The sequence below is a fragment of the Papaver somniferum genome, chromosome 11, assembly GCF_003573695.1.
Source record: "Papaver somniferum cultivar HN1 chromosome 11, ASM357369v1, whole genome shotgun sequence".
Taxonomy (NCBI): Eukaryota; Viridiplantae; Streptophyta; class Magnoliopsida; order Ranunculales; family Papaveraceae; genus Papaver; species Papaver somniferum.
In genome coordinates, this window is record NC_039368.1 from 67,044,098 (window position 1) to 67,054,647 (window position 10,550).

General features: G+C 38.2%; 2 protein-coding genes across 2 annotated transcripts; one reads left to right on the forward strand and one right to left on the reverse strand.

Annotated features, from left to right (window-relative positions):
- The first annotated feature begins 707 nt into the window (after positions 1 to 707).
- Positions 708 to 4,857, forward strand: LOC113322207. The gene is made up of 10 exons (XM_026570252.1): positions 708 to 1,111; positions 1,236 to 1,485; positions 1,666 to 1,767; positions 1,925 to 2,094; positions 2,189 to 2,322; positions 2,441 to 2,618; positions 2,989 to 3,547; positions 3,774 to 3,886; positions 4,065 to 4,314; positions 4,513 to 4,857. The coding sequence occupies exons 1-10, from the start codon at positions 1,044 to 1,046 to the stop codon at positions 4,726 to 4,728; spliced, it is 2,040 nt and encodes a 679-aa protein (XP_026426037.1). The 5' UTR covers positions 708 to 1,043; the 3' UTR covers positions 4,729 to 4,857.
- A 116-nt stretch (positions 4,858 to 4,973) lies between these two features.
- Positions 4,974 to 8,161, reverse strand: LOC113322208 (co-chaperone protein p23-2-like). The gene is made up of 6 exons (XM_026570253.1): positions 7,845 to 8,161; positions 6,657 to 6,840; positions 5,974 to 6,136; positions 5,798 to 5,829; positions 5,649 to 5,691; positions 4,974 to 5,370 (listed from the first exon to the last, which is right to left on the reverse strand). Exons 1-6 carry the CDS (start codon positions 7,856 to 7,858, stop codon positions 5,336 to 5,338), a joined length of 471 nt encoding a protein of 156 aa, XP_026426038.1. The 5' UTR covers positions 7,859 to 8,161; the 3' UTR covers positions 4,974 to 5,335.
- Between the last annotated feature and the right edge of the window lie 2,389 nt (positions 8,162 to 10,550).

Below are 10,550 nucleotides of genomic sequence, written 5' to 3' on the forward strand. Positions count from 1 at the left end.
CCTTGATATACCAATACTTGTCGGGTTCAACCGAGCAATGCTTTGACAGAGTGATTTATGATTTTTATGTTTTGGAAGCGAAATGATTTCGGGGTTGATCGGTTACAGTCTAATAGGACTTTAGGTTTTATTGTTAGGGAAGGATAATATAACATTTTCACTCTCATTTGGCACCCGCTATAATTTTTGTACTGCGAATAGAATTCTAGTAGCCCCCAATTAAACGAGGTTACCCTCCTAGTTAAAATTCACATTGCTCTATGGCATCTTTAGAATCACCTATTTTGATTACAAAAATCACGAAACCCATATTTTGAAAAGTCAATAAATCTAAATTTTTTCTTCTTCTCTCAATTATTTTTTATGCTATCTCCGTTTCAAAAGAATATGTTGGTTTATGTATAAATTTACACACAAACCAGACTATTATTTAGAATCGGAGGGAGTATATTACTATGATTTTACTTCATAATTAAATGTATACTTTACTTTTGATTTCATCAACAAAAAATAAATAAATGTTATACTTCACTTTGATTTTTCTAACAATAAATTAAAAAAAAATGTTGGCCATATAAAATATCTAGATAAGGATATAGGATTTTACTTCACAATTATCAAAATGAAAAACTTATCCCCTTCACAATAAATAAATAAAATAAAATGGTCCACAAAATATCATTCCTTCTGAATCATGCAAGTACGACTAGCCGACCGGTACATTCACCTGACTTTGCTTCGAGTCGGGGGAATCCGTCTCCCAACCATGAACTTTTAAATCTAACTCGGACACCGAATAAAGATACAAACAAGTGCAGCATAACTGCATGTCATTTCTAAGTGAACACGAAGTAATTCAATACCAATGACCAAGTATACTGCATGGAATACACGTGTAACCTTAATCGGGATCCTGGTTTTCAAGAAATTTTCCTATAAAACCTCCCAATCTGATCTACCTCCTTCCCTTCCCCGTACAGTACTTCCATAACAAATTCTCTAATTCTGCAGAGAAGATTTCATTCTGATGAGATACAACCAAAATGAAAACAACGACGAACAAGAAGCATCTCTCTTCCATTGCCAACCATGTCCTCGGCAAATGTGCAGAGTAATTCTCTCTCCCTCTTTATCTGTCGTGCATTTCAATTGATGTAAATATTTGATTTTTTGTTTTTTTTTTAATGATCGTGAAACATCTGTTTATGGGGTTGGGGTGGTAATATACTTTTCAGGACTTTAGACACTGCAGTGGATAATCTGATTGAAGAATTTGAGTCTGGATGGAAGCCAGCTGAGACAACGCCCACAAAACCAGCAAACAGTTATGCAAGAAAATTGGTGGAGTTTTGTAGCTCAAGAGCTTTAACAAACATATGTGAGAACATAGTGGAGACGATTGAAGATGGGACTTTCAGTCGATTTACTTTCGATATGATGCTTGCTTGGGAACAGCCTAGCTCCTCTGATGAAATGGCACATTCGGTTGGCACTTTTTCCTTATTAATTTGATGATATGTTGTTCATTGGAATGTCATTTAAGAACATGTTTTGGATTTGGAACACATTTGGTATCGACGAATTCTGTTGAGTGAACTTCTTTGTGAAACTGTCATCATTAGTTGTCACTTATCATTGACTTGTACTTGGGCTTGAAATTTATAGGAAACAATGGGAAAAGAGAAAGAAGATAGGAAAATTCCTGTGAGAGAGATGGAAGAACAAGACGATATTCCTCTTTTCTATTCAGACATTATGCCACTTCTCGTAAGACAATCTTGCACTCTTGGTTTTCTGGATTTACAGTGCTGTACAATCTCTAATTTTTTCGATTCCCTAAGGCTGCGCTAGTCCAGTATGTCATTCAGGGTTCTTTTTGTTGGTCTTTTGAGTGATGAGTGTATATTTCACTGAATAAATGCAGGTTGATAATGAGCCAAGCATTGGAGAAGATTCATTTGTTTGGTTGGCGTCCTTGGTTCCCTTGTTGGGTGACATCGTGAATGGAAGATTCACTTATGAAACGTTGACAGCACCTACAGCCAATCGTATTCATTTCCCTGCTTATGACAAGTATCTAAAAGAAGTTGACAAGTAGTGCATCTCTCTCTGTCTCTTAAGCGGATTCGGAACTAGAAATACTGCCAAGCTTAGGCTCAAGTTCTGAGAATTTGACCTTTCTTTGCAGGTGTATTAAATACTTGCTGAAACAACCCACTCCAACAGGTGTGGAATTAGCATCTGGTGAATTTATACTGCACATGGAAGGCACTGCAAGAACGCAAAGAGTAGTTCGTCACATAGGAGGATCCAGTTGGCCTGGTTTGTAGTTGACATTCCTCATATCCACTGATGATTAACAAACTCTTTCTTTTATAAATTATTATTATGCCGAGTTGCAATTCTTGTCCCAACACTCGTGAGGTCCCTGTTTTTGTAGGTAGACTCGTGCTGACCAACTATGCGCTCTACTTTGAAGCTTCGGGAGTCGTATCTTATGAGGATGCAGTGAAGGTTGATCTTTCGAAAAATGTTGATCACAATGTTAAACGAGCTTCTACAGGTCCTTGGGGTGCTCCTCTTTTTGACAAAGCAATAGCATATGAATCTCCTGAATTGTGAGTCATTTCTTACTTAGACTAGTTAATTCGTTACAAAGTTTAGAACCAAAAAAATTCAGAGGTCAAATACACGATACTTAACGTACTTGGTAATTTACTGTATTTAGTACACTTAGAAAATTAGCTGTAAGGCTGAATTCATTACCTATTCCTTTCAGCTTTATTATGGGTTTAGCTGTAAGGCTGTTTTCATATCCTAATCCTTTCAGCTTTATTATGGGTTTGAGTTTTCCCAAAATGGGTTTGAACGATGTTGACAGTTTTATTATGCATGCATACAATGTAAACAGTACTTTTCAATAATCATGTTCATGTGTAGAAGGTTCTTAAAGGATGATATAAGATGTACATAATGTTATATATGCAGATCAGAGAGTCTAGTCTTGGAATTCCCAGAGATGACAAGTTCTACAAGGCGTGATCACTGGCTCGCTCTAATAAAGGAAATCATACTGTTACATCAATTCTTATTTAAATTCAACATCGACTCCCCACAGCAAGCGTGGGAAATGCATGCGAGAACAGTTCTGGGGATTGTGAGGCTCCATGCAGCTAGAGAGATGCTAAGAATATCGCCTCCAGCACCCACTAATTTCTTAATTTTTTCTTTGTTTGATGAACTGCCAAAGGGGGACTATGTTGTAGAAGAGTTGGCGAACAATCTGAAACTGGTGAATACTATACAGCCATGTAGTGCCAGCTCTATTCTCAATAGTTTAAAGTTGTCCAATCCTGGTATCTCAGACACTGAAGTTAAAGAAGAGATAGCTGAAGAGATTTTGAGTACCAATCAAACTGAGAGTATATCATCGTTAGAGACAACGATAACTCAAGTTAGGGAGGAAGCCAAGGAAATTGGCATAGCCCAAGCTACTGTTGAAGGACTGAAAGAGGAAGGAATAGGTGATAGTTTCATGGTTTTGGTGGTAAGCTTTTTATCTCACATTTTGGTGATCGCGGAGCAATTTAGGCATTACAGAGGATACACATGACTGGTTTATGGTTTCATTTGCGTGCTTGTTTATGATGCATACAATTTTCGAATTTTTTTGTTGACACTGTCATCATATGTATATCCATGAATCTTGTAATGTTTATTTAGGTACTTTATTGAATTCGTATTGCTAAGAACCACTTGTTTGAACTGTGTAGGAACTCCTTGGTCCACTTAAGAGTGTTGTACCTTGGTTTGAGGAAGTGCTGAGATGGGAAAGACCACCCACAACAGTCCTTGTACTTGCCACGTCTTTGTTTATCGCGTACAGGTAAGTGTAACACTAGTCCATACTCCACACACATTGATATTTTAGTGTCCCTTGTTGTCAAAGCAAGTTCCCCCAATCTTCAATGATTCGGAGGACATGTCACCTGTATGTGTATTCATTTGTTTTGAAATACTATATAATGCATGGATGAATTGTTCGGATTTTGTTTTGGCGACAGGGAATGGATAGGAAAGGCTTTAGCAGCGTGTTTGTTATGGGGAGTAGGAAAAATGCTTTCCGCGAGACATGAGAAGCGGAGGGAAAGAGAGAAGAATGAGAAAATAGTTGTGTGTACTGCTTCTGACCAAACTGCTGTAGAGAGCATAGTTTCTGCACAACATGGACTAAAAACTGTACAAGCCATGGTTCAGACGGCAAATATCTCCTTATTAAGAATTCAATCCATATTGATGTCAAGGGCTGAAAAGGTAAGACTTGCGCAGTGTAGAATTATTTGTTTTTTCTACCTGAGTTTTAATCCTTTCATCTGCTGGTGTAAATTTCTTAAATCTTAACCAGCATACGGACCAGCGTGATAGGCTGATCTGATCTTGTCCTTGTGAAAAACTTGTTTTAAATTCCATCCTCAGTATTAATTCCTTCTTATTTTGATGTTATTGGTTCAGCATGCAGACCAGGTTATGATGATAATGGTGGGATTGGCAGTAATGCTAGCAGTGATTCCTTTCAAATTCATAATTATGGGATCGACAGTTTATGTTTTTATGATGAACTCAAGGCTTGGCAATTACATGAAGAATGATCGTGGCAACAGAAGGCTGAAAGAATGGTGGGACTCAATTCCAGTTATTCCAGTCAGAACTGTAGACAAGACTCTGTGACTTTCTTTCCTGTTGGATTTTGTTTAGTCTTTGGGCAAATGTTGTACTTGAACATACACGGTTTACAATAAAGATGGTTACTGTGAAATTTGGATGCAAACACTGGGCAGTTTGGCAGCTTTTGACTCACGAGCAAGTTTGTAGTGATGCACCATGTTTACGTTCTTTTTCCAAATCTCATATTTAGACGGACAAGGAGAGCTATTCTTGGATTCACATGGTCGAAAGCATACAAAACCACAAAATAAGATAATAAATCCACAAAATAAGATAATAAAGTTGGCAAGCTGCCAAGGTGAAGTAATGCAGCCACCAAGAGGGCCAAATTTGAGAAGGGGAGTAATAAATCTACCAGGTAGTGACATAACTAACTGTTCTAATAGATGTTAGACCTAGGTGTGGTATTTTTACAAAATGATTTTAACCTAGAGGTAATTGATCCCAAAAGTTCGTGCCATCAGATCCCATCTATGAAAGCCGTGCCTGATGTAAGTGGGTGCACGCAAAAAACTGGAAAAAAGAGGAGGGTGGACGTATCCAGTGCTTGGTTCTCTATTGATAAAGCCTGGGACTGCTCCATCTCCATCTCCCTACTTAAATCGAGGCTTTAACTCCGCCGAGCTTTCTCCAAGTCCGGAAGATCTGTAACAAGCAACAGCATATCACCAAAAGGCTGAAAGTAATGTCATCTGACTAGGGGCTACCTTTGTAGCACATGATACGCGACAAAAGAGGCCATCGTCAGGAACAGGAGTACAAATACTGAAAGGATGATGACGAAAAAAATGCTTAGCGAAAATGGTGTACGATGAAAACATCAACATTCAATGTGTATGGATTGTGGCAGCCCAGGTGTGGAATTTGTCAGAAAAAAGAGAAGGAAAAGCAAAAAACTAAAATCGAGGTTTCAGGTAACTCACACAGCATCCCATCATCATCGCTACTCTCGTCTTCATCCAATCCCTGTGTTCAAGAGGAATTTATTAGAAATAGTGATAGATCATATTCAGTTCATTATGTTAAACACAGGATTAAAAGTTCTTCATCAAACAGCAAGTGCTCATGTTACCTTAGCAATATCATCTTCTGAGGCAAGGTCAGCTGTCAAATAACACAAAAGAGTAGTGTATTAAGTTTTACGTGACATGATCTTTATGAAATTTAGTTCCACACTTACTTCTAGCAAACACCTGAAAAGTCATAAAGTGGTTGTTTAAGAACCTAAAGGGAACTAAATGAACTTACACTCTTCTGACTCTTCCTCATCTTCATCACACCACTTGTTCCAATCAACCTTAATGTAAGGAGCAGGCTTCGCATCTGACTTCAGCAGTCTCTTCCACCAACTCTTCTGCTCTTTCTGGATTGAACAGATTATATTCCGTAATCCAATATTTGTCTTGCAACCCTGCACCATATAAAACAAATAAGTTTTTAAATGATTAGGGTAATAAGAAAAAGTGATGAAGGGGTTATGATTCAAAACATCCCAGATTGATTTTCAGGATGACCTCTAATAAATCGTTCATTATTGATCACCACAATTTCCAGAAAATGAAAGTGGTAATTTCCTAGATAGAGTAATCTAGCTCAAAGGCACTTCTTTGTCCATAGACAAGCGATAGAGTAATCTATAATTTCCAAGATTGCTGAAGAGAGCCATTATTAGGGTGAAGACCAGAAAATTTAAAGGGCCCTAAGTTGATGCATAGATCATGGTACATGATGAGGTCTGAAACGTAACTGAACATTAGCTAAATTTATTAACATTCGGGTGTATGTGTGTGTTGGCTGATCAGTTTCTTTCTCAAACAAGAGAAAGTTTCTACTAAATAGAAATGTATGCACAACAACTATAGTTGACATTACATGATTAAGCAACACAACTTATACCCTAATTCATTTCAGTAAAGGAAGAACAAGCAAACCTCAGGATTTATGCTTCCGAATAGTTCCAGACTGAAGTCAAATTTCTCACCCTCCTTGCCCTTAGCAGAGAAACTAACTAGCCCTTGAGGCTCGCTCTTTACAGAGACATTTTTTGCATCTGGTAAAGCAACTGTCAAGTAAACCTTGTCAGATCGCTGAGCCCACAAAACTTCTGGATGATGACTGGATACAGAAAAACAGAATGCTTCATTAGTGCTGCAAATTACCCTATGTTCGTACAATAATTGAATTTCTTCAACAAACAAAATAGGATATCTTCCAAGTTCCAGAATACCTTTTGACAGTTGCAGAATAAAATTAAACCTACTAGTTCGCTTAATCGCCAAAATTAAAAAGACTATCAGAAGGAAATACTCGGAAAAGAATATGACAAGTTAAATTGAGTAACCGCTGTAGTGCCACAAACATCTCTTTATCCCTGGTCTAAAGATCCATGTAACAATGCCAGAAACCTCCCCAGCATCAAGAATAAATAGATGCTGGGAAGAGTTAAGTCAAAAAGACAAAAATCTTAAACATAACTTCAGAGCTAGTGGATGTAAATATTCTGATCTTGTGTAACAGTTCTGTAAAGTAACATCCTTCTCCCTTCCTCAACAACCAAATATAAACAGGAATTAGTCTAGGCTGTTGATCAGTATAACTGGATGTTTTATCAACCAACATAATTAGTGGGTTTCCTCGTAAGATTTCTAACATACATCCCTCATTCATTTAACTAAATCTTTACCACTTGATGTTTGTTTTCTATTGATGAAGTTGCTATGCCTCAAAAACAAAAAACAGAAAGATCCAGGTTAAGTTGATGTGGTCGACAACTATGTTTAAAAACACCATCACACCACATAATCTTAGTCACACAATCATTCTCTGTGTGCTCTAGCCAGGCTACAGGAACAAATTTTTAAAGAAGGATTTCAGGCATCCAATTCATTATCCATGAATCTTTAAACTCAAGGTTAAAAATAATTTAGCTACAAAAATACGATGATGAAAGACCGAAAGTAACAATCACAAGTAACCTTCAGAGGCAATAGAACAGTAAACTAACTCATTGGTTTAAAAACCCTAACATTCTGGTTTCAACATATAAATTGGAAACAAACCTAGAAAAACCAATGAAATCCAACAAAATAAATTAGAGAGGGAAAAGAAGAGTAGAATACCTCATATTGGACATTTTGGGGATGAGAGCGAGGAATAAGGTCTAGGGTTAAAGAAATAGGCAAGTCGATAGAGAAGAGAGATGGTAAAGTTGCAGAAGAGAAACTCAAATAGTGAAGCTAATATGAATGGGGGAAGAAGGAGGAACAATTTTGATGGGTTTTGTTTTGTTGGTGGTTTAGAAACGCAAAAGAGAAGGAAAAGGTGAAAACTCTTCCGCTTCTTCTGGTAAAAGAAACAGAAAGATGGAAGTGACTAGTGAGGAGGACTACTGAGTGGAGGCATTGACGGCCAGCAAACAAAAAAGAAAAGAAAGGAAGTGGAGGCATGACAAGCAAAAGGCGGGGTTTTGTACCTTATTGTTTCGGTGCAAATGCATGGTCTTGTCCCAATCAACCATGTCTAGTCTAGTGACTCTAGTAATCTATCTATACATATTAGGCTTTATTGGGGGTGCCTCACCAGGAAATTTATAGATGCAGTAACTCTGCAGCTGCACAGTCACAAAGTCTGTTTAGTGTTTTCTTTTCTTCTTGTTTGAAGCATGTATTTTATTGGATTAGATTGAAATTACTCACTCGATTGAGAATGGGCTCTCACCTCTCTCATGTTTCTTTTCCTCCTAAACCCATCTGATTCCTTCCTCCGTAGTAGTTTATAGCCGTTAAGCTTTGTCTTCTTCCCTTAACGGCTATTCTAACGGTCAATTTCTACCGGAGTTGTAGCCGGAATTTCTCCTAATGATCACTGCTCCCTCAATCTGATCTCTGATGACTACCTACAATCATACTTACTCTTGCAACTGCAACTGTATGAATCACAGGAACACCAATTTTATCACTCACAGCACTCACAAAACACAAATCACACAAATCACAAATATCTCTCAACTCAAAATTACAGGTTCTGAAGCAAGGAAGAAGAAAATCACCAATCATACTAGTCTGGAAGCTGAAAATCCCCACTACATGGAACCCATTCATCACCAGAGTCATCGATTTATGATGAAATTTCACTACTCTATTCTATATGTCATCCACAAACCTCCCTCCATCCTTTCCAACATTCTTAAGCTCTTAAATCCTCATGAAGAAAGTCACAAGGCTCTTATACCCTTAATTGGGATGATTCTATTGAAAACCAATTCAATTGATTCAATCTCATACCCTGGATACAAAAAGCCCCCCAATCTAATCAACAAGACAAAGTTCATTCCTTTCTGTCAATTGAATGGATAATTTCTGCACTACTCATGCTGCTATGCTCTCAAGAACCCATGGCAGATCACAATCATAATACATCACAGGTCTCAATGGGTTAGAGCTTTGGTTCACTATGGTTTACGCTTTACAATCAGTCCTAGCTACTTCAGAATGGAAACCAGAGATACAACCATCATCTCTGAAAACCTACACCATCCACCACAAACCCAATCTCATCATCATCAAAACACATCTAAATTTCAAGCCAACAAAAATTTCATTCAAACAAATCTCCCAAACACCACAACAAACATAAAAGATTACTTCAAATATCAGTTCAACAAGGAAAAACATAAACATAATCAAATATGTCTAAACAAAGTACCAACCATTAAACATCAATTACTATACCCTAAGAGATGCAGTATCCAGAAATTAAACGAACCCAATTCCAAATGTCATCAATTCCCACAAAATAAAAACCAGAAATTAAACAAAGAAGATGCAGGATGGATCATTCTCTTACTGAGGAGTGCTTCGAGTCTTGCTCCGAGTCCCTTGACTAACACTTCGAGTTCGACTCTGAGTCAAAAAAACTCTAGGCATAGCACTTCGATTTACAGGCTCTGGAGACTGAAATCCATCATTATCAGCATTATCATCAGCAACATTCCTTGCTGGATCATCTATCGAAGCTTCGGGAGCAGTTGTAGATGCACTCCTTTCAGGCACAAAATCAGATTGCATTGGATCAACAGATGGACTAGCTGGTCTAGTACCTGGAGCTCCAAACCCTGCAAAAATAGCACGACCAATCCTCCCAGCTGCAGGACACAGAGCATCCATCACAGGAAATCGCATGGGCTCATCTCTGTGTAGAGGCTGACCAGCCAAGTGACAGACAATTCTTCTCTCTCTGGCATCAAGAGTAATAGATTGGTAACTAATCCGACTAACACCAGATACCAGGAACCGATCAACAACTACAGCAACACCTTCATGAACTTCAAAAGACCCATATTTGGGGTGGAAAGCATACAACACCTAATGATCATTTGCATCCATTTGAGGATGTGCTGCAGATTTGGGCATACCAGTTACATAGCATTCTCCACTACCCTCCACCCTCGTCAAATTACCTTGATTTGCACTCTCAGCTGCATGTTGAGCACTACTGCCAAACCCAAAATTAGCATGCACATCTGCAAATGGGTTACTGGTATCTTGTCCAATGGGTGCAGGCTTGGGTTGATTAAAATGTTGTCGAAGACGATCCACCGGAGAATCCATCAACAATTCATGCAAAACAGCGCCTGGTGGTCGATCTTCTTGCAAATCCTCCTCAAGCTTCACCTCAATATTATGCTGCAAATCGTCTAGATACCGGGAGAAATCTGCTTCAAACTCAGGAGACTCACAACCTTGTGGAAAAGGAATCCCATACGGCAGCCAAGTTCTACAATGCTCTCGAGGATACCAATGGATTCTTGGTTCCTCCTCAACCTC

Coding starts and splice junctions, on each gene's coding strand:
- LOC113322207 (XM_026570252.1), top strand. CDS start 1,044: ATGAAAACAACGACGAACAAGAAGCATCTCTCTTCCATTGCCAACCAT. Junction 1,112..1,235: donor GTCCTCGGCAAATGTGCAGA/GTAATTCTCTCT, acceptor TATACTTTTCAG/GACTTTAGACACTGCAGTGG. Junction 2,095..2,188: donor TATCTAAAAGAAGTTGACAA/GTAGTGCATCTC, acceptor CTTTCTTTGCAG/GTGTATTAAATACTTGCTGA.
- LOC113322208 (XM_026570253.1), bottom strand. Junction 6,137..6,656: donor TCGGAAGCATAAATCCTGAG/GTTTGCTTGTTC, acceptor TATATGGTGCAG/GGTTGCAAGACAAATATTGG. Junction 5,692..5,797: donor CAGAAGATGATATTGCTAAG/GTAACATGAGCA, acceptor TCTTGAACACAG/GGATTGGATGAAGACGAGAG.